A 22,828-nucleotide genomic window follows, 5' to 3' on the forward strand; every position below is an offset into this window, starting at 1 on the left:
GGGGTATCTTGGACGGCTTTTCAGGGTCCCTCAGCTCCCAGCCCCTGCTGGCCCCTGCCATGCTCCCAGCCTTACTCACTGGGTGTACAGCCCCGGCCTGGAAGCTCCTGAGAGTTCATAGTGGCTCTTGAGCCAGCGCTGGGGACTCCAGCATATGTTTCTGCCCAGGCACTGACTGCCCAGCTCCAAAACACTACCTGGGACCAGCCACCACCGACCTTTGCCCCAGGTTCCCTGGCTCTGCCCCCACTAGGGTGGAGTCTTCCTCTGGCCCTCTCCCTGCATCAGCAAAGCCCAGTGACCCTTGGACTGAGCCAAGTGGAGCCTCCATGGCCATGCAGACTCAGGACACCAGAGTACCAGCACCCATCCAGACTTCCCCTGCCTCCACACCCAGACAGACGAAGACACACTGATTGCAAGCAGGGAGCACATTTATGGCAAAGCACTGCTCAGTTATGGGGGACCCTGGAAGGAGGAGCCTACTGAGGACATGGGACAGGCTAGCAGGAAGAAAGGCCAGGCAGGCGGATGGCATGCAAATGCCTGGGCAGAGTTTACATTTTCCCATTTGGCTGGCGAGGTGAATGGGGATTTGGGGAGGACTGTCTTTGGAGCCCTGAGGAGGGGGTCAGGTCTGGGGAGTGGGGAGGAACAAACCAACCAAAAGCTTTTGGATGCCAGGGCTGGGGACTCCAGAGTACATCACAAAAAGAAAAGCAAGGAAAGCGTGTGGCCACCTCCTTAATGAGGCAAAACTGCCAGCCAGAAGCAGAAAGCTTGGGCATGTCCATGGGTGTTGCAGGAATATAAGGATAGATGCGGAATGCAAGGGCCCCTCTGTGCATCAGGTCCCCTCGCCTGCTGACCCCTGGCCTGGTCTTCCCTTCCCTCAAGTCCAGGGCCCCTTTTGGTTTGTTTTTCCTGGGTAAGCCTTCTCCCCTCACCCTGCACCCAGCCTCAGCCTCAGCGGGAGCTGCAAGCAGCTACTCACTCTTCCTGTTCCTCAGGACTCTCACTTCTAGGAACCAAGAGGAGAGAAGTGACAGTGAAGTTAGAGGGAGGGGGCTGGGGTGAGAAGGACAGCAAGAGGATCAGGGAGGGAAAGAGGGGGAGAGTAAAGGAGGAGCTTTCCTGTCCTGTGACCCTGGTTCAGGCCACTCTGGGGCCCCACAAGGGTGATCCATCCAGTTCCCAAGGGCTGCACAGAGTCACCTTGGCTTTGGGGTAGGCTAGGGTATCCAGCCCAGGGTCTGCTCAGAGGGCTGTCTGGGGCAGCACAAAATCTTGTTTTCCTTCTCTTTCTAGCTTGGGCCCTGCTACAGACTCCAGAGGAAGGAAAACTGACTATAGAGTTGGTGGGGGGGCTGGGGACTATCTGGAATGGGAGCACCAACATCTACTAGGAGGACTATCAGGTGGGATAGTACCCCATCCCACATAAGAGGAGTTCAGGAATCCTGGTCACAAGGCTAGCTCTTAAAAAGAGGCCCAGGTTGGGGACGTAGCTGAGTAGTGTTTGGGGCTCTGGGTTTCAACCCAGCACCACAAATAAATAAGAAAATAAATAAACAAGAAAATAAAGAAGAGGGGTGCTCAGGGAGCCGTCAGAAGGGGAGAGGAGACATGATAGGTCACTAGTTTTGTCCCCCTAGCCAGGCCATGGCTGACCAGGGACCCCTGGCAGGATCTGGCTAGGAAGGGTCCCTGTCATATCTGAGAAGGGTTCAGGTTGTGCTAACTTGGAGGAACAAGAGGAAGAAGTGGGAAGAGGGAGGGGGACAGGAAGAAGGCTGTCTAGCCGTCCTGCCTCCTGGAAGTTAGTTCCACTCAGTGCCTCCCTCTGGAACGCTCATCAGCTGCTGGAGCTGGGGGTGGGGGGTCCTCCCCAGCCCAAGAGAGCTAGAAGGCTCAGAGAGGGGCTGGAACTTGCCCGAGGCCACGCATCCCAGTCCTGCTCTGGCAGGAGATAAAGCAACTCAGGGCCTTTCCTTAGGGTCAAGTCCTCAACCAGGAGGAACGAAGGAAGGAGCAGGACAGTCATAGCTGGGGAGGGGGCGGTGTCTAGATTTCCCTCCCCCTTCAGAGCTGGCACCGCCCCCCACCCCTCATCCCGCCCCTACTCACTGCCAGTGGAGGAAGAGGACCGGCGCTGCCCGCAGCCAGGGCCCGCACCCTCGAAGGGCAGAGGCGGGGCAGGCGGCGGTGAGCTCAGGGCCTCCGGCAACGGGGGCGGCGGCGGGGGCGGCGGCGGGAGCTCCCAGGACGCCTTGGGGTCCGCAGCGCAGCCGTTGTGCACGTGGTTCCCGGGGAGCAGCGCCGCCTGCGGGGGAGCGGAGGGGCCAACGAGTGAGGAGGGGGCAGCAGGGCCGGGTCCCGGGCGGCCGGCGGGTGCTGGCTGGCGGGCACGCACCTCCTCGCTGTGCGCCATGCCCGGGCGTGCGGCCAGCGGCTCCCCGGGGCAGCGGCCCAGCTGGCGGTAGTAGTCCCCCGTGCTGGGCTGCTTGCTGAAGGCGCAGGGCTTGCGGCCGGAGTCCTGCCTCCGCAGCCCGTGGTGACGGTCGCGGGAGCTCAGCTGCGGGAAGACAGCGGCCGACAGGCTTCGGCGCTTGCCCCGAATGCCCCTCACGCCTCCCTCCCCGCTCTTCACCTCGCTTGGGCTCGCGGCCAGCGGCCGTCGAGTGCTGCGGCCGGCCGCATCTCTAGCCCCCCCCCCCCCGTTCCTCGGCGGGATGGGGCGAGGGTCACGGGGGCCTGGATGGAAGGGCAGGCACAGCCAGCCCTACAGGGAGGGGCTCTGGGTGCCGGCCAAGGGCACAGGGGCCCCTACTGAGGCCAGAAGGGGCGGACCCAGGGGCGGAGTGGCCCAGCCTAGACGCCAGGGGGAGCCGGAGAAGGGGCAGCTTCCAGTGCAGCCGGCCCTAAGGCTTTCCCCGCACCCTGCTCCGGGCTGCCGGACCAACTGCGCGTCCTCGAGGCTCCGCCGAACCCTCTCTAGCCGGGGGAGGAGCGGGGCTCGGCCCAGAGGGAGCCCCGTCGAGACCCCGCGCCTTGGTGGGCTCCTTCTAGTGCAGGGGCCGTAGCCGCCCGGCCTGGGGCTGCTCCTACCTGCGGCTGTGCCGATGGCCCCCCGCTGTGCACCTGGCGGCGGGGGCGGCAAAGACCCGACACCTGCGTTACCAGATCCTTCCTCTCAGGTTACAGCCCGGCCCTTGCGCGGCCGGCCTATGAGCTCAGTCGGCCTGACATCACCCAGGACCCGCCAATCCCGGGCTGAACCCCCCACCCCCCCATAGCAGTCGGGGATACCACGGGGCCCAACTGCTCCGCCACACCTGGCTGCGCCTGCCCCATGGGCCAGGTGTGACCCCGCCCCCTACGCCTTTTTCCTAAGCTAGGTCCTGAGTACCCCGACCTTCCTCCCCCTCTCATTCGCTGGAGACCGGACGAGGGCCTGACCTCGGACAGCGGAGCCTCTCATATTTGCCCACACCCCCGGCTCCGGGGTCGCGCCCCCGCCATTCCCCTCCCGCATCTGGAAACCATCGCTATCCGTGTAAGCGACACCACACCCGCGCCCAAGCCTCGAGTTTCAGGGGCAGCAAGGAGGGCTCGGGTGACAGCGCAACGTCCCGCCTCATTTCGGCTGCCCCCAGTTAAGCCCAGCGCGGGGAAAGGAACATGAGGTGGTGCGGCCGAAGGCCGAATGACCGGGCGGGGGGTTGTCCCCTGCCCCATTCCCCAGCCCATGCGTCCCCACGATGGCCTTGGACCCTCATGTACACCCTGCCGGACCAGGCTCACGTTGCAGGAAACGCGACACGCTGGATTTGTTTTCTGGGCCAGCCGGCCCCCTCTACAGCCCCGGAGGCTCGCGCCCCACGACCCTACTTCCTCCCGCAGTTCGGGCACACGAGTGTGGGGGGACGCAGCAGGCACACAAAGGGCCCTTTGTAGAGGAGACGGGCGCCTGCCACTCGGCACGCACACAGCCCAGAGGGGCATGGGGATGACAAAATTCTGGCGCTTGGGCTTAGGGGTGAGGAGTAGACGCTGGCATGGGGTCCCATGGATTTGGGCGGTGCCCACATGCCAGGCCAGGCTGGGAAAATAAGCTGGTCCCAGGCTCCCTGAAGCCCCAGCCAGCCTCCCCACCTTTCCTCCAAAGATGAAAGAAGAATGTGCCCTGAGAGCTTAGAATGGGCGGGCATAAAGAGGGGAGGCGGTGTCCCTCCCAGTGCCTTCCACCCAGTGGCCTTGTGACCTGGCTCACCTGTGCAAACTGATTACTCAGCTCATCTGCCCCTCTTCCCCTTCTCCCATGCTTCCTTCTCCCCCAGGGTGTCCACCTGTGCACTGGCTCCTCCACATACCCCAGCTTGAACCTCAAGCTGAACCAGCCTCAGCTTCTCTTCCCTCAGCCAGCCTGGCCAGTGGGCGTCAGGTCCTGCTAGTGTTTGCTTAGCTTCTTTGTCCTCCTCTTGGCCCTCGCTTTCAAGCCATGCCACTAGCATCTCCCACCTGGAACACACCTCCCTGAGATGCTATTCTCCACTTGAGCCCAGAGCTATGGGTGTGTGCACATCTATGGAGGACCAGTCTGCACTCATTTGCTGTACATCCCAGACAACCCTGCCACTCTGTGGAAGAGGGTACAGCTTCCCACTGTGGGCAGTTGTTTTGTCTTAGCTCCCTGTCCTCAGGGTCCAGTCGTACTTTTATTTTTTAAGTCTGGGAATCCAACCTGGGGCCCCACACATACTAGGCAAGTGCTCTACCACTGAACTACACCCCCAGCAACCCAGAAATTTTTTTGTGTGTGTGTGCTGGGGACGGAACCCAGAGTCAGGAGTCAGTAGACTTTTTTTTCTTTTAAGGAGGGGTGCACTACTGGGATTTGAACTCAGGGCTTCACACTTACTAGGCAGACACACTGCTGCTTGAGCCATGCCTCCAGCCCAAGGACCTTCAACTCTTCAACATATCCTGGGCCTAGGGACCCCCCACCTGTGACCAGGAGCCAGCAGACCAGTCCCCCATCAGCCCAGTCCCATCGTTGGAGGCAGGGCAAGGGCTCACTACCTCCTTCTTGAAGGTCTCCATTTCCACATGGCGCAGCTTGTTCTTAGTCTGCATGTAGATGTCAGCTGCATGTAGCCCCACAGGGGGATTGGGAGCCGGATAGCCTGGCGGTGGTGGAGGCAGCTGGGTGCCTGGGGGTGGTGGTGGTGGAGGGACGATGGGTGGTGGTGGTGGTTTTCCCATCTTGCTCCGAGGCAAGCCCAGTTCCGGGTTCAGCATGTCCATGTAGCTTTGTATGTCTGCAGCTCTTGTGCTGGAAAGCCCTGGGGAAGCAGAAGGGGGGAAGACCCAGTTCGGGAGCTCGCACAGAGGCAGTCCCCAGAACTAAGACTCCTCACCATGTGGAGGGGTACTTGCAGAGAGGCAAGACAGGCTCAGGACCACTACTTGGTATGATGGGGCTCCTCCCCCGCCCTGCGCTTATTACAGAGAGATGATGTGCTTAGGTCTGGAGGAGAGGCATTAGAGGCTTTGGGCTCGAGAGTGTGCCCGTAGAACAGGCCACCTGGATAGGGGAGGGAGGTTTCTTCAGGGCAGATCTGGCAGGGCAGGTGGCAGGAGACTGGATGACCACACCCGACCTTCACAGGGCACTTGGCCAGCTCTGCAGGCCACCACCTGGTGGCAGGAAGTGGACATTGCGGGTAGATGGACACCCATGCTCAGGGTGTGCTCAGTGTGTGTACACCTGTGCAGCTTCTGAGGGCTTTACGTTTTTGTATTTAAGCCGGTCACATTTGTGCACACACTTCTTTGTGTTTGTGAATGTGTCTGCATTGATCTGCAGACATGGTGTGTGTGTGTGTGTGCATGTCTGTAGTATGGCAATGGAGGCTTTTGTGCCTGTGTGTGACGTAGGCATGTACATGTATCTGCATGAGTCTGTATGTGTGCCTATGCGTTCCTATCCATATACTTTATGTGCACACGTACAAGTGTGCATTTCTGAGTGTGGGTAGGTGAGAACGAGCCATGGGCAGGGTGCATGTGGGTTTTGTGGGGATGAAAAGGACATGGGGTATGCATGGATGTGGGTGGTGGGCGTACACACATCCCCTCCCCATGTTTAAGACAGCAAATAATGAGGGCAGCCTGTGGTGTTGGCTGTGGGCAGGGAGGCCTGGGGGTCCGGCTCCAGACTGTTCTCCTCTCTCTTCTCCCACTCAGACCACTCACCTCTCGGGGGACACCGGTCCTTGATGCTGGAATGGCTGGAAGAGCAGGAGTCATAGTTGGAGAGTGTGCTGGTGGGTGAGCTGAGATCAAAGTTCGGCGGCTGGACCGACATGGTGGTGTTGGGTGAGGACATGCCCGAGTCGGGCTGCTTCCCCTCCAGCTCAGTGGATGGATCTCGGGACAGCACGCGGTGCTCCACGCTCTGAGGGGAAGGAAGGGACCTGCACTCTCTGGACCAGGGTACCGCTCAGGCGTGCCCTTGCTGTGTAACCTCGCTCTCAGATACTTTGCCCATCTTAAGAGGGTGTCAGGGTCTTCTCAGGATAAGCTTTGAGTCCAGCCTCTCAGCAGAACCTGTCATCCAAAGCCCCTCCCTACTTAGGAAGGTAAAGACTCATTGTGGGCCCTGAGCTGCATCCCAAGGGGGAGAACTGCCGTGTCCCAGCCTCTCCTTCCTCATCAGTGGGCACAAGGCTTTGGGTCCTGTGCATCTGTGAGGAGGAGGCTCAGGGGCTGCAGCTGAAGTTAGGGGAGGGGTAAAGAAGACTCATCCTCCATTCCCTGGCTGAGACTCTGTCTCCTTGCTTGACTTCCCAACCCCCCAACCTCCAGATGGGGCCTTTGGGGAAAGGGTGGGGCCTGGGTGACCCAGGGAACTGGGATGGGCAGCTCCAGATCAGGCTGCCTCCCCCGCCCCCACCCACACACTGTCTATGCCTCTGATGGAAGGTTTGTCTCCTCCCAGGTGGGAGCAGGCTGGGGTGGGGGCTCTGCTTACGTTGCCCATGCTGTCCCTGCTGCCGGCAAGCCTGCTCACTCCACTGCCTCCTCCCCAGACCTACTCCTCCCTGCCCTATGCCCCTCCCTGCCTGAGAAGTGTCACAGGCCCCCTGGGAGAGGGAGGCAGCCTGGCACCAGGTAACGGCTTGGCAGCCACGCTCATTGGCCCCGTAATTAGGGGCTCTTTGGGAGTGTTTGCCTTTTCTGGGCCAGCATCCTTGGTGGCTTGGAGCTGTCATTGCTACAGCTGGGCCTGCCTGGGTGAGGGGACCAGGTCTTGCTCCCTACCCCATCCAGTTTAGGGAGTCCAGGCCCTGCTGCCTACCACCCCATGAGCTAAGAGGAGTTCCAGAAGATGACTTGGGGACAGCCTTAAGGTGTTCTTTTCTTGGCTGATAATAGTGGACACAAAGGGCACCCAGCCTTGACCTCTATGGACCACAAATGACAGAGGTTGGGACACAGACTCTGAAGCCCAGGATAAGGGCTTCAGATTTCCCCTCCCCCACTTACTAGCTATGTGACCTTGGACACATTGCCTGTCCTCTCTGTGCCTGAGTTTCTCCATCTGTAAATGGGAATAACAGTACTGCTTGCTCCACGAGTGGCAAAAAAACATTCTAAAAGTTAGTGAAGTGCTGTGGCACCATGTTAGCAAACGCCATAAATGCAAACTATCAATATTACTGTGAAGATGAGTTGAGGTCACTGGAAAGCCCTGGACAGGGCATGCAGAGTCACAATTCAGTCAATGGTGCTTACTTACTGCTGCATGGCTGCAGCCTGGCAGGCTCTCAGGAGGGCTCTTGGCTCTGGTGCTGCCCCCTAGCCCCACAACAGAGACACCCTCTCTCAGTTGGAAGATGCAGAAAGAGCCTTAGTAGCACCCACCCCTGCTATATGCCCCAGTGACAGAGTGCTCACCACCTGTTGGGCCACCCACACTCTTTGGGAGGCAGTTCATCCTGTAGTCTATCTGCAGTCTCTGATCCTTGGGCCTTGCAGTCTCCATAATTTAGGTCATCCCCATGTATTAGCAGATGGGTAGAGGCCATCTGCTTTATTTCCTCCAGGCTTCATTTGGAAGCCCTTCTTATAGCCAGGCTATAAGGAGCTGGTCAGCATCCTTCTGGGAGTGCCTGTGAGGTCTACCCTCTTCCTCCTCCACTGCCCAAAGCAGGCATTGTGCCAGGTGGGGTGGAGCCTTGGACTCAGAGACACCCACATCTGCAAACCTGAGTCCAAGGCCCAGTGAGTCACTTCACAGCTATGTAACAATAATAAAATAATTTACAAGACTCACATAGGTTTCCAGTTATGAATTAACTTTTTTTTTTCATTACTGGGGTTTGAACTCAGGGCATACACCTTGAGCCACTCCACCATCCCTTTTCTGTGATGAGTTTTTTTTGAGATAGGGTCTTGAGAAGTATTTGCCCAGGCTGGCTTCGAACCACGATCCTCCTGATCTCTGCCTCCTGAGTAGCTAGGATTACAGGCGTGAGCCACCTGCACCCAGCATGAATTAACTATTAAGTGAGCAAATGGGTAGTGTAGTGATCAAGAGGGTGAACTCATGCCTGACAGTGTGGTGCATATCTGTAATCCCAGCCACTTGGGAGGGTGACGTAGAAAGATCACAATGTCAACGACAGTCTGGGCAATTTATCAAGATTCAGTCCCAAAATTTAAAAAAAAGGCGGCAGGCATTGGAGGTATAGTTCAGTAGTAGACTACTTGCTTGAGGCCCTAAGTTCAACTACCAATAGGGGGGCAGGAGGCAGCTCTTAGATAGGCTAGGCCATTGAGCTCCACTACTTACTGGCTGTGTGACCTTGGTCTCCCAGAGACTCAGTTTACTCATATGTGAAATGGGAGGCGCTAGTATTCCCTACCTCAGAGAGTGGTGGCCATAAGTTAAATCGGGTAACACATGCTGGCAGGCCGAGGAACTTGGCTGGGCCCCATTGCCTTCCTGCCCTCTCCCAACCTTACACTTTATCAGGATGACTCTGGTCCTCCCTGTCCTCCTTCCCTCCACCTGTTCTCCTCTTCTCCCTCACTCCCCAGTGGCAGAGGTCCTGAGCTGAGAGTTCAATTGCAGGGTAGTGGTCAACGACACCGACCTCTTGTGTCACCTCGGGCAGGGGGCTTGACGCCCTGAACCTCAACTTCCTTCTTGGTAAAAAGGATAAGACACCTACCCCAGGGGTAGAGGGGGTGAGATGTGATGTGATAACGGAGAAGGGGGTCATACCAGGTTCTCCACGGTGCGCAGGTAGCGGGTGCAGCGTCTGTGGCCGTTGTAATCCGACAGGTCGGCAGCCGTGTACCCGTCACGGTCGCGGACGTCCAGCTCCGCGCCGTTCACTACCAGGATCTGGCAGCACTGCCCCAGCAAGCAGTGAGGACCAGGCTGTGAGCTGGACCCCCGCGTCTTGGACCGGCTGTGCAGAGAGCGTGGCGCCAGCAGAGGGCGCCCGCGCTCCGCCCCCGGGCCCCGCCCCGTATCAAGCCCTCGAGGCCACACCCCCTAGCCCCCTCCCCTCCTGGTCAGCCCTGACCTCCAGCTCCCCATTCTCCGCAGCGTCGTGCAGCGGGGTCCCGCCCCACAGGTCGGCCGAGATCTCGCCGCCGTGCAGCAGGAGCCAGCTGAGCACTTTGGCGTGGCCGCGGCTCGCTGCGAAGTGCATGGCCGTGGCGCCGTCTTTGTCCTGCTCTGATAGGCTCACGTCGGTGCAGCTCACCTAGATGAGAAGGGGCGGGGAAAAGGGCCTAGGCTGTGCGCCAGGCCCCTCCAGGTCCCGCCTGGGCCACATGCCGGCTCGGCCCCCTCCCTGGCCCGGGCCCACCCTGATCCCAGCTCACCAGCCACACGATCACCGAGCTGTGGCCCATCTGCGCTGCGGCGTGCAGCGGAGTCATGCCGTCGTGGGCGCGCGCGTGCGGGTCCGCGCCGCACTCCTGCACCAGGTACTGCGTCACCTCCAGGTGGCCCTCCTGGCACGCCAGGTACAGGGGCGTGGCACCGTTCTTGGTTTGGGCATTCACTCCCCTGCGAATGCGCAACACCCATCGTGGGTTCTAGGTGCCTGTCACCCTCCAAAGTTTCCTTCCACTGGAGGGTTGGAAGAGTGGGTTGGAGAGGGCCTTGTCACTGGCCGTCCCTGACTCCCTCTGGGTTCAGTCCTGTGCCATCCTCCCCCACCTCCAGCAGCTTTTCTATAAAGCGTCTGTCTGAGTACTTCTTGTTCTCAGTAAACAGACCCACCCTTTTACCATCGTCTATAAGGACATGGTGACCTGGTCTCTCCTACCTTTTCAGCCACACTCACCGTCACCGTGAGCCCCCCAAACTTGCTGTCTGACATCTGTGCCTTTTTCATGGTACTCTCCATCTGGAATGCCCTTCCATCCTCCTTTAACACTCAGGACAGATTCCTTCTCCATGAGGCCTGCCCTGATTTCCCTGGACAAAGAAGGTCTTGCCTGCCTCTGTGTCCCCTTCTGCCCTGGATCAGCTCTGTGGATGACCTGTCATGCTTGGTTAGCCATAATTGCTTTTGGCCTGCCCCACCCCACAAGAAGACTAAGTTCCCAGAGGGCAGGGTGGGAGGGTTTCCAGGATACTGAGTTCAGTCTGAATTTCCGATAAACATCAAATAATGTTTTAGCATACACCAAATATTACATGAGATACTTAATACCAAAACATTATTAACTCAAAATTCAAATTAATTGGACACCCTGGGTTTTGTTGCTGTTCTTGTTAATATGGCGACCTTATGGAATGACCACATCTGGGTACAGGGGTACTAGGCAGATTCTTCTTAAAGAAGGGCAACCAAGGCTAAGGCCTAGTTGTATAGGGCCTATGTGTTGCAAAGTCACACAGCTGGTAAGCAGCATGGGGGATGCATCAGGCTTGGCCATCAGCTGTCACTGCCCTTCATCCTTGTTCCCCCCACCCCCAGTCTGGAGAGGTCCTAACTGAGGAACAGAGGGGAGCTCCATGGGTGCTGCTGGGAAAAACCAAGGCTGGCCTGGCCACTAGGCTGATGAGTGTGGACAGCCCAGAGTGCAGTTACCACAGTGGGGCACAAGATGGAGCCACAATCTAACTCCACCAAGAGCTGCCCACTACCTGCCCCTTCAAGTCTAGAAGCTCAAGCCTGCTTCCTCAGGACCCAGGAATGCAATTCACATCCTCACCCCACTGTCTGTCTCTCCCTAGTAAAACATCCACAATGCCAGTCACACTGGTTATACTCACCCACAAGCCCTCACTCATCCAATTGCCAGTCTGTCCACTGGGCCATCCCTCCTCCTCCACCTGCCATTCACCCACCCTCCTGTCACCCCAACATGACTTAGATTTCTTCTGACCCAGTTATGTATGCCCTCTCTTCCCTCTCACACACAGCCTCCCAGAGGACTTCTCCCTGTCCCAAAAGCTCTGGTTTTCTAACCATTTCCTTGCCCCTGAAGTCCCTCTGGCCATCTGCAGTCTCTCTGGGTACCTGCCAACTTTCTGATTTCTCCTTCCTCCTTGAAATGGGCAGCTCTTTCCTCAACACAGGCCTTCCATTTGCTGGACTGATACTAAGCCTGACACTTTACGAGTCTGGGGGAGCAGGTGCCAGGCCTGGCTATCCTTCAGCACCCTGCCCATGTCAAGAGCAGACTAGATGACTTGGGGGTGTACCTCAGTGGTAGGGTGCTTGTTTAGCATGTGCAAGGCCCTGTGTTTGATCTCCAGCACGACAACAATAACAACCACGGCAGAGTGGGTCCTGCATACACAGTGCCCTGTAGGCAGAAAGCCCAGCCACCTGCCTCCCGGAGACAGGCTGGCTTGCTGCCCTAGCCTCCACACCCGTGCCCCAGTGTGGCCCCCACACACACTCAGTCTTGTACGTCAGGAACAGCCTGTTGAATATTTCATGACCAACACTCAGAGGCCTGAATTATTCACCCCGTAACCAAGGCACGGTTAGTCCTGGGGTCCTGGGGTTGGAGGCCAGAGGGGGCCACCCCCCCAGGGCCTGCAGGTTTCTCTCTTGGGAGGGACCAAGGCAGTGTACACAAGGGGCAGATATGTGTGGAACTCTGTTCTCCCAGCACCTCCTATCTAGCAGGCAGTCATTACCCAGGGGTGCACAGCCAGTCTAAGGAATGGCACCACAGCCCCGTGCCAGCCCACTGGCTGCCACTCCCAGACACTCCTGGCAGTCAGTTAAGGTCCACATTATTATCAGTTTTTCAGCCTCTGCACTCATGACCCTTGTTCTGCAGTTGGAATCCCCTGTTTGGGAGACCCCAAGGCAGATCTGATGGACTATGGTGGAGCATGGGACCCAGCCTTGTCCTCTTCTTGCTTGGCCTGGAGGCAAGAGGAAAGTTGGGCTCTCTGCAACTCACTGGAGAAAATCACAAAAGTACAGATATGCAGAAGGAACAAAATAGAACTTCAATCACTAGAGAGATGAATGAATAATATAAAAAGAATAATGAAGCTAGCCACCAGTGGTTCACGCCTGTAATCCCACTTACTGGGAGGCTGAGGTCAGGAGAATTGTGGTTCAATGTCAGCCCAGGCCAAAAAAAAAAAAAAAGTGAGATCCTATCTCAAAAAGTAATCACACAAAAAAAGAAAAAAAAAGAGTAATCACAGATAAAAGGGCTGGAAGCATGGCTCAAATGGTAGAGCACCTGCCTAGCAAGTGCAAAGCTGAGTTCAAACCCCAGTACCACCAAAAAAGTAGTGACAGCAGCTGCTGTTTGTTGAATGATCACTGGTAAGCATGATACATACTTTCTCTCATCTCTCGTAATGGCCAAATGTTAGCATTGCTCCCCTTTTACAGATGAGGAGACTGGGCAGAGGGCTAAGATCACAAAGTAAGTGGAGTCTTAGTGTGATCCTGGGTTCTCTGAACCTCAGAGCCTGCTTGTGACTCCAACTATGCTGTGTCCACACATCTCCAGGTGTCTGTCTGTCTGTCTTCCTGTTTTTTGTTTTGTTTTGTTTATGATGCTGGGGTTTGAACTCAGGGTCTCACACTTGCTAACGGGTGTTCTACTGCTTGAGCCACTCTCTCAGCCTATTCCTTCTGCACAGGCAGACCCCTGCCCTTCTCTGCAGCACTCACTGCTGGGAACTCAGGAGCCTGTTTGCCAATGAGCTTAGTTCTACACGGGGCTAAGATATGAAGGGGCTCCAGGAAGGCTGTCTTTTTATGAGGACCTGGTGTGAGTCCCACACCTCCTGCTGTGCCACAGAGTCACTTCTTACCTCTTTGCATTCTCAGACCCATCCATTATGGTCCATATACCTTGGAAGTAGGAGAAACTAGTGACCAAGCATGGTTCAGGCTGGGTGTCATTGCTGCTGTGGGGGAACACCACCTAGAGGCCTCCAGATCTCTGCCTGGTCTACCTCTAGTACAACAATTCCTGTCCCAAGCACAGCAACAGCCACAGGAAAATGTTCCTGTACTGAGCCCTTGCCCTGTGCCCAGCGTCCACTCACCACTCCATTCTGTAACTCACTGTTACAGACACAGCCTTTACCCTCTCCAGCCTCAGTTCCTCTCATGACAAATGGGCACCATCATTGTCCTGCCTCTCCATGGTCTCGTGTAAGCAAAGAGTAGAGCAGCATGGGAAGTCGAAGGTGTCCCCTGAGGGTAGAGAAGGCCTGGATTCCCCAGCCACTGCCATATCTTGGTCCCACATCCCCTGCCCGTCCACAGGTTTCAGCATCATTGCTTCTCGGTACCACCTGGCGGTCTTCTGGCTCCTCTGGCTTTCTGGTCCATTTGTGCTTAGAACAGACTTCTCAAAGTTTATTTGCCGAAAGCAGAGCCCTTAATTTTTCTCCCCTCTCATTTCAGTCACCTTGGTAAAGGTTACAATGCTACCCTCCTGGGTTTTTTTTTTTCCCCTTTTCGTGGTGTTGGAGATTGAGTCCAATGCTTCATGCATACTAGGCCACTGAGCTACATCCTCTAGCCCCCACCTTCCTCTCCTTCCTTCTCCCCCTTCTTTTTTGTTTTTGGAGATACAGCTTTGTTATGTAGCCTAGGCTGCCCTCAAACTCACAATTCTCCTGCCTCAGTCTTCTGAGTGCTGGGATTACAGACAGGCACCACCACATCCAGCTACTCACCTTCCTTCTTGATCCCAAACTCTGGGGTTGTTGAAGGTCCCTGACCAAGCCCTCCTTATAGGTGAGAATCTCCCTGGCAATGGTCACATCAAGCATGTGGGGTTTTTTTGTTGTTGTTTATTTGTTTGTTTGTTTTTCTTTCTCTTGGGAAAAAAGATAAGGATAAACTGTAGCTATTAAGCAAGTCAGCCTCTGACTGCACAAAAGAAACATGGAATTCTTATAAGGATTTGTTGGAAATCTCTATCCAAATTTGTTCCAGCTTCCTGTTAACACCCCCACAAGAGATGGGAGTGATGGATCCCCTCTGCAGAATGAGGCTGTAGACAAAAAGTGGCATTTCCAGGGAGCCCTCACTGGCTGCCAGCAACTTCTGCTTGGAGGGAGGCCAGGAAGGGGCTGATACCTACAAGGTGTCTGCCAATCACACCTGCTATGTTAAAAGCCTGGCCTGGGGAGGAGGGAAACACAGCCCTGCTTGAGGAAGGTTCTAGAACAATCTGCTGACACCCTTTCCATCAGTGAGGTTATTTCCAGAAGCCAAACTTGCTCCTCCTAGCTTCCCAGACCTTCCTTCTGGTCCTCAATTTATTTATGTACTTATTTATTTGGCAGCACTGGGTTTTGAACTCAGGGCCTCATGCTTGCTAGGCAGGCGCTCTAACACTTGAGCCACTCTGCCAGCCCTGTTTTGGGGTGGGTATGTTTGGAGATAGGGTCTCTCAAACTATTTGCCTGGGCTGGCTTCGAACCGTGATCCTCCTGATATCTGCCTCCTGAGTAGCTGGGATTACAGGCATGAGCCACAGTCACCTGGCTTCTGGCCCTTAATTTAGCCAAATTGGACCAGCCCGGGCCATGGCCCTGTTCTCACCACAGAGCCCTATGTGGCTGATGCCTTCTTACTCAGGCATCCATGCTCAGTTCTTCTTCAGAGGACTTCCCGGACCTCAATTTTAAGAACAAACCCCTTTCCCTGCTTCCTACCAAATGGCCCTCTTTAACTGCATAGCGTTTGTCACTCCTGAATCATCCTGTTCCTTTATTTAATTCATTCCACAGATACATAGCCACACATCACAGGGTGCCTCATGCAGGACAGGCCCCTCTTCTGGGACAGCCAGCCCTCCAACCAATAAACATGTGTGTCTGAATGGAGTATGGACATAGGCTCTGGCTCTGTCTCCTTGTTTGTCCCTGTGAGTTCCTCCAAAGCCAGGAATGCTGTATCCCCAGTGCTGATGGGCTGGACAGATAGCTCAGCTATTTGTTGAATGAGTAAATGTGTAAGTGAGGGAGAAGGGACAGCCAAGCCAGGAGCTATGTGCTCACCATGGCCTCAGCCTGGTAGGGTAGAATGGGTCCATTTGCCAGATGGGCACAGGGAGGCCCAGAAACAGAGTTTCATCAAGGTCACGTACAGTGAATTGTAAGCAGAGCCGGAGAAGACCTGGGGATTCCAAACTCCTCATTCATTCAGCAAAAGTTCAGTGCAAGTCAGGCCCTGGGCACACAGAGTGAGGAAGACGAAGACTCCGGCCTCATTAGTCAGCGGGATAGACAGTAAGAACACACCAGGCACCCAGAGTGCAATGCCGGCTAACGATAATGCTGACAGGGAAAATAAGGCAGGGAGGATTGAGTGTGTTGTGGGGATGGCTTATAGTCTGAACAGGCAAACTAGCCTTGCTGAGAGGTGAGATCTGAGCAAAAGCTGAAGGAGAGCAGGGAACAGCTGCAGCTCTGGGAGGAGGTCCAGGCAGAGAGAATGCTTGTGCAAAACTGGAGGGCACTAGCCTGTAGGAGGGGCAGCAAAGAGGCCAGGGAGGTTATACTGGGGTTTGGCTGAATGGCTCAAGTGGTATAGAGCGCCTGCCCAGCCCTGAATTCAAGTACTGCAAAATAATAATAATAATATAATATAATATAAAATAAGGCCAGGGGGCAGCAGCAGGTGAGAGGAGGACAGAGGAGGTAACAGCAGACTAGAGCCAGAAGGGAGGGCCATAAGGAGGTAGCCTTCCTTGTCACTGCATCAGGAGCCCATGGATAGCCAAATGGTCTGACTTGCATTTTCAAAGATTGTAGACAGAATTGAATGGGTAAGGTCTTGGATGGGGATGGGGAGACCCATCTGTAGCTGCTGCTCCATCCCCAGTTAGACAACAGGCTGGGGCCAGGAGCTATGGCAGAAGCAGGAGGAATGGCCCCTCTCCCCAATGACAAGGGCTTCCCTGACTCCACCAACCTTCTCTTTCCTCAGAGCCTCCACCTGGGTCAGAAGGACAAGGGTCTTGTCACCTTCCCCAGTTTGGACATGGCAGCACAGGCCTTGCCCCCAGACCCTGCTGCCCAGATCACCTGTCAAATACCTAGGGTAGACCTGGGGGCGGTGATTACAAATGAAGGAGCCCCTGCTATCTATGGTCTAACAGATGCCCAGCAGGTAGAGGGCAGCCTCCCAGCCCAGGTAGAAGCTCCAGCCTTCTCAGGGGGTGAGCTGAGCCATGGGCCCTGGGGTTCTCAAGGGGTCAGTGGCTAGAGCTTCCCGAGAAGCCCTGCTGCCCCTTCAGGGGCTGTCTGAACCCATCATGTGCAGCTGAACTTCAGGAGCATAAATCTCCATGATTTAGCTTTGTACTCCAGAAGGAAAAAAGGGAAGTTCCCAGAAAACTTGAAAGGCTCTGAGAGATTAGGGCTTGGACCAGGAGTAGGATACAGACCCAAAGGGGTGGGGGGTGTGCAAGGCCACACAGAAAACCAGTGGTGACCAGCTGGCCAGTCAGCTTCTCTGAGACATCATGTCTCTGTCTGTCAGCTCTATGAGAGGCAGGGACATCTGCCGGGTTCACCAATGTATCCCTGGAACTTAGAATATTACCCAGCACATAGTAGACACTCGATAATTATTAGCAGAACAAACCAACCTGTAAAATGGCCTCCTTAGAGAGTTATTGTCTAGTGTGGTTGTAAGGCTCAGATGATGCTACCTGGTGCCAGGCTCCCAGTTGGCACTCAGCAGGTAGGAGGTTTTTGGGGTTTACACTGATTCCTGGCCAGGGCACTTCCAATTCCTGCCCAGTTCCAGGGATGGGGCAACCCTGGAGGGATGGAGTTGATCAAAATCTTTGGGCCAGCTGGTCTTCCAGCTTGTTTTGATTGGCAAAGCCCAAGCCCAGAGCCTCCCTGGTCTCCCTAGCCTCAAAGTTCAGGCCTTGAAGTCTGCACTGAGCCCAGGCTCCCATCCAGCAGTTTAGGCCCCCTGACAGTGAGAAGCAGCCATGGGGATGTAGAGCAATCAGGAGGCAGTTCCTGGGTCTGAAGATCCTTCTGGGTGAGGTTGTAAGTGATGCCTGTTTTTTGTCCTTTCTCAGTCAGCCCCAGCTGGGGACCCAGACTATTTGATCACTGTCACCAGCCACCTGGGTTCCTGCCAAAGAGGGTCAGCCACCTGACTCCATCTCCTTTAGACCCACAGCTTGGGAGAGCCCCAGTCCAACTCCTGCCAGCTTCCATGCCAACAAGCTTAGGAAACCCCCAGTCCTTTCTGCAAGAGGCTCAGAGGGAGGGTTTCTCCAGGGACAGCAGCCCAGAGGTCACTGTGGCAAGCCCTCTGCTGGGAAGATTTGGCTCAGTGAACTAGAGACAGGGGGAATGGGTGCAGGGTGTTCCTGAAATGGCCAGCCCTTTGTAACACCCCAAGGCATAGCCCTGGCATTAGTTGGGTCCTCCCCCAAGGCTGTCCAACCCTCCAGCTCCTCTGCAACTTGTCACTGCCATGGCCCATGGTCACCCATAGCCTCCCTGGACAGGATCAAGTTTCCCACCGGTAGGCATGGGCACCCTTCCTCCCTCACCAGCTCACCAGGGAGAGAGCTGAGCCCTTGTGAATAATTCATAGAGCTTCACAGCAGGCCTGGGAGACTCACGAGAGCATGAAGCCACAAGCACCAGAAAAGGGACTCCTGTGTCCTCTGATGGACCCTGTAGCCTGAGGCAGCCCAGTCTCTGCCTTTCCCAGCTTCTGGCCCTGTTGTCCACAAGCCCTGGGGAGCAGGAGTCTCCACCCTCAAGGCAGGAATGCTAAGTGGGCACACCAGCCCCCAGCTCCCCTCCTGCCTGAGTCCAGCCTGGCAACCACACAAAGACACTTCCTTATCAGCCAGGTTCCACACCACTGCAGGGAATGGAGCCCAAACCCTCTGTCTTCCTCTCTCAGATTCATGGTGGTCCCTGGGGGTCTCATAGCTCACCAGCCAGGCCATCTGGCCACAGAGTTGGCACCACCAGGATGCAACCACGCTCAGCACCTGACACACCCTGGGAAAGGGTCAGGGTCCCTAAGCCTGGAGAGCCTCAGCACAGCCCAAGTCTTCCCAAGCCCACGGAGGGTCTGGGCTCCAACCCACAGAATGTTCAGGTTTATCCCAGGCCCCGGCTTCTTGGTGAGGAAAGCCCAGGGCCCAGTGATCCTCATCGTCACTTGCAGGGACAGGCTAGGAGCCCTCTTGATTCAAACAGCGGGACTCTATTGGTCTTGTCATTCAGCCTGGCCCCATAGGCACAATGGGTATGACAGGCAGGCTGGCAGTGTGAGAATGCTTCCTTACTGCATGACCTCTCCCCACACCCCAAACACACCTTAGGACTTTTTGTGTAGAGTAAGACAGGCTCATCAGAACCACAGCCATGGGGCCCAGGACATGCCATAGGCACAACTCCCAGTCCCCAACCTGGAGGGTCTAACAGAACTCTGAGCCAAAGTCTCCCAGGGTTGCCAATGGAGCCTGGCAGGACCCTGCACTCCAGGGTCTTTGAGGCCTCCCTACTTTAAATCCCACTGACTCAGACATGACCCAAACCTTTGCTTGTCTGGAGAACCACACCCCAGGTGAGCACCTGCTGGCTGTCCCACAACCAGGCAGAGAAGCCAATCCAAGAGGGCAAAACTAGGCTCAGCCTGCCTGTCCTGGGCCAAGGGGACAACTGGAGACTTGCCTGCTGGGTTTTAGGGCTGTCCTATGTTCACATCAGTGTACATGGGCCCAAGAGGCTGCCAGCTCCAGCCTGCTCCCTGGTGGCCAGTGGCAGAGGCACCCTCAGGAATGGACCAGTGGTGGGCCAGACCCTCTCACCTTAATGCTGCTTTCCTCCCAAGGCTGGCCCCACCCACTTAGACTGATAAGAATCACTGGCCACAAGCCCCCCCTGGGTTCAGGTTCCTGGTAGCTACTGGCATTCCATGTCCACAGACAGAAGCTGAATGCTCTCCCCTAGGACTCCTGCCCCCACCCCTGATGTACCTAAGACCTGGCTCCCTTCCGTACACCACTACCCCCATGTGACTCTGCTCTTCAGTGAGCCCCAGCCTATCCCAGGAGCTCCCAGCCCACTGCTCACTCCACCGCTTTCTTAAAGCACCCCACCTGGGGGTAGGGGTGGTTTGAGAGCCCCATTCCCCCATGGTGGTGGGAATGGATTTAGGGGATTACAGAAATGACAGCTGCTCTCTGGATGGCCTGGCTAAAGCTCTGGGACTAGAAGGTGCGGAGGCACTGGGAGGGCAGCTGTCCCCTTACCTGCTTGGTAATTGATGTGGCCCCTCCTACACCTGGTGGACTAGGAGTCTAGGGGTGCGCCTACCCCTGTCATTTAGAGCTATCTTATAAACAAGCACAGGCCAGAGCTGGAACTAGCTGCCTCTCCAGCTAGCAGGCACCCTGGAGGGGAACTAGTGACCTTGACCTGCCTCCTAAGTCCAGCTGTGAGCTGGATGCTGGAGGCTGGGAAGCCTGGAGCAAGTGACTGTGGGCTCCCAGAATGGCTCCCAGGAAGGGGAGAAACTGTACACTTGGATACAAGATGTCTCTGGCCACTAGGATGGCTGCTGGAGCAGTCACTCCCCTGGAATGCTGGACAAGCATGGCGGACTGTAGGTATCCCCCAGAGCTCTGACCGCCCCATCCAGAACCTGCTTAAGAGGGAGGTCCTGGCCTGGGGGTATAGCTCAGGGATAGAGCTTTTGCCTAGTGAGGAAAGCTCTGGGTTAGATCCCCAGCACCACAAAATAAAAGAGGAGATTCCTTACTCAGGGTAGTGCCCGACAAGAAGCCTCAGGGAGGAGAAGTCTCCTTTGGCGGCAGCATAGTGGATAGGCAGGGCACCTGTGTCTGTGGCCATGGTGGGATCCCCACCGCCACGACGCAGCAGCCAGTTCACCACCTCCGGGTGGCCAAAGCGGGCAGCTAGATGCAGGACTGTGGCACCAGAATTGTCTTTGTCCTGTAGGAAGACAGCTGATTAAAGTCCTACAACATAGGCCTGCTCCTATGCTGGCTCAAACTACTGCCAGCCTCCCTGGGCAGGGAACAGCTCTGTCCACTCTGCTCTCCCTTGAGGGAGTGGCCATACCTTGCTCAGCATGGTTTTGGGTTCAAGCTAAAACCAGGAATTTGAATCCTGTTTCTGTCTTTGTGCTTTGACCCTCAGCTCATAACCAATTTCAGAAGCCTGATGGGCACATCTGAGAGGTGGCTACATACAGGGGGCTTCCAGCACATGGCACCCTGAGTCACAGCAGGAGCCCTTCTAGGCTCAGGGTCATAGCCCTGATACTCAAGGGACACCTGAACAAGTGAGTACATCCATCATTGGACTGAGTAGGTTCAGGAAGGGTGGGAAGCATCAGAATTGGGGAGTGCACCCTGCATTCAACCATTGCCTTTCCTCTTTCCCCCTCCCCAGGTGTCACATGAGAGGGACAGAGGCCTCCGCCATGGTGCACTGGCCCTCCTACAGACTCCCCTGGCCTTCAGAACAGGCTGTGTTCTTGCCCTGTGGGGGAGGAAGTTCCTGGGTACTGGAGACGAGGGCCTGGGGCAGCCTGCCAGTGGTGGAGGTGTGTGTTAGTGGTGGCCCATGGGAGGGGCTGGGCAACAACCCCTGCAGATGCCCCAGAACCTCTGGGCCGGATTTGCCTCCAAGCACACCACTCTGTGTGTCTGTTGGGGAAGGGGCTGTAGGCTGCTCCTGGGCAGGAGGGAGAATCACTGAGAATCCAGATGTCCAGTCTGCATTCAGGTAGGTTGACATTGCTGTTGTAGAACTGAGCAACCTCCCAGCCCCAAGACCACGGGACAACTGAGAGGTGGGGGGACCAGGGGAGGAGGCTGGGCAGCAGTGAGAGGTGGACATGGTCCACTGGGACCAGGGAAATGAGGCCTCTCTGCTCCTCATTACCCAGGAAGAGGGCACTGTGGGGACAGCTATGGCCAAGGCAGCAGGATTTGGCCAGACTCCCTGAGGAAGGTCTCTGAGCATCCCTCAGGAAGGAAAGGCACCAGGGGCCACAGGTCATAATTCATCAGTCAGGCTGTGGGTGTGGGGGCAACAGACTGACTGTCCCACCAAGGAGTTGGGGAGGACTATGGGGCAGACAGTAAATGGCCCACAGGAAGCTGAGGAAGACATTAAGGCTTCTCCTGTGTGCTTTGGGTATGCAGAGTATGGTTCTGTCCCCCTGGGACTAGCTAGAGGTGACATGAGCAGGACCATGGTGAAGTATGTCCAGAGTCTCAGCTTTTAAGAAGGTCCTCCTTTCCCATTGGTCTTGGGGACTGTGGGTCTGAAACTCTAAGGGGTCCCAATGGCTCAGGGCTTCTGGGTGGCAGTGGGGGTATGGAGAAAGTCACAGGTCCATGGGATCTGGCCTGTCACTGAGGCACCACCAACTGTGTAGGCCCCAGGAGCCTCATGTGTTGTGTCCATATGCTAAGTTGCTTATCTCTCTGGGCTAGGCAGGACCAGGGATGGAGGTTGCCCCCCTTACCCCCGGCACCCAAGCCTGGTGGAGCTGGAGGACAGACTTGATAAACTGGGCACAAGGTCACTTTTTCCTCCTCCTTCTCTGCAGTGATAGGGAGGCTTCCAGCCACAGTTGGACACCAGGTTCTGGGAGGATAGGGAGGCTTCCGACCAACAGTGGACACAGGGATCAGTGGGCCATGGGCATGGGCCATGTGACCAGGAACCCCTGATAACAGGGATGGCCAGGAGATAAGGGCTGCACATCTCCCAGGAAGGATGGGAAGGGAGGGCTTGCCCTTGGAGGGCAGGAGGTAGAGTGGGTCAGGCCATTGTTACAACAACCCAGATTAGAGTTGCCCCTGCTTCCTCCCCTCCCCTTCTATCTAGAGCTAACCCGAGGCTCTTTGTAGGTGGAAAATCAGGTCTGCTCCCTCCCCTCTCTGGCTGCCTCCCACAACCAGAATAGCATCCAAATTCCTACCTCAGCCCAGGAGACCCTCTAGGCCTGGTCCCATGGCCTCCCCATCCTCACCCCACTCCTTGCCACTCTTCAGCAGGTCAAGAATGTGCGTACCTCAGGGCTTTGCACTGCTTGTTCTCTATGCTCAGAACTCTCTGATCTCACCAGCCAGGACTCCCTGAGAGGTCACTTCTCAGAGTGACCATGTAGTATGTGGGGATAAGAACACCCAGGCTGGGCTGAGAAACAGTTTGCAGCTGGGAGACCTAAAGATGCTGTTGTCCTTGGGTTCACATAGGTCCTGGAAAGACACCCCCACAACCTGGGGCAGCTCAGCCTGGGGTGGACTGTGG

At 56.2% G+C, this 22,828-nt stretch overlaps 1 protein-coding gene across 12 annotated transcripts in view; it reads right to left on the reverse strand.

Annotated features, from left to right (window-relative positions):
* The window catches only part of Espn (espin), a 30,974-nt gene that overhangs the window by 7,298 nt on the left and 848 nt on the right, over positions 1 to 22,828 (reverse strand). For 5 of the 12 annotated variants that reach the window (XM_074081490.1, XM_074081488.1, XM_074081487.1 and 2 more), the window contains exons 2-10: positions 20,298 to 20,491; positions 9,907 to 10,093; positions 9,603 to 9,785; positions 9,296 to 9,427; positions 6,259 to 6,460; positions 5,083 to 5,345; positions 2,414 to 2,575; positions 2,128 to 2,323; positions 995 to 1,021 (exon numbers count right to left, since the gene is read on the reverse strand). In XM_074081490.1, the coding sequence (XP_073937591.1) occupies positions 995 to 1,021; positions 2,128 to 2,323; positions 2,414 to 2,575; positions 5,083 to 5,345; positions 6,259 to 6,460; positions 9,296 to 9,427; positions 9,603 to 9,785; positions 9,907 to 10,093; positions 20,298 to 20,491 (1,546 nt within the window). Of the gene's footprint in view, positions 1 to 79; positions 963 to 994; positions 1,022 to 2,127; positions 2,576 to 3,108; positions 3,217 to 5,082; positions 5,346 to 6,258; positions 6,461 to 9,295; positions 9,428 to 9,602; positions 9,786 to 9,906; positions 10,094 to 20,297; positions 20,492 to 22,828 lie in introns of those variants that run through there. The other 7 variants (XM_074081491.1, XM_074081482.1, XM_074081484.1 and 4 more) reach the window with 5 other exon arrangements.

Source organism: Castor canadensis, chromosome 7 (assembly GCF_047511655.1).
Source record: "Castor canadensis chromosome 7, mCasCan1.hap1v2, whole genome shotgun sequence".
NCBI lineage: Eukaryota > Metazoa > Chordata > Mammalia > Rodentia > Castoridae > Castor > Castor canadensis.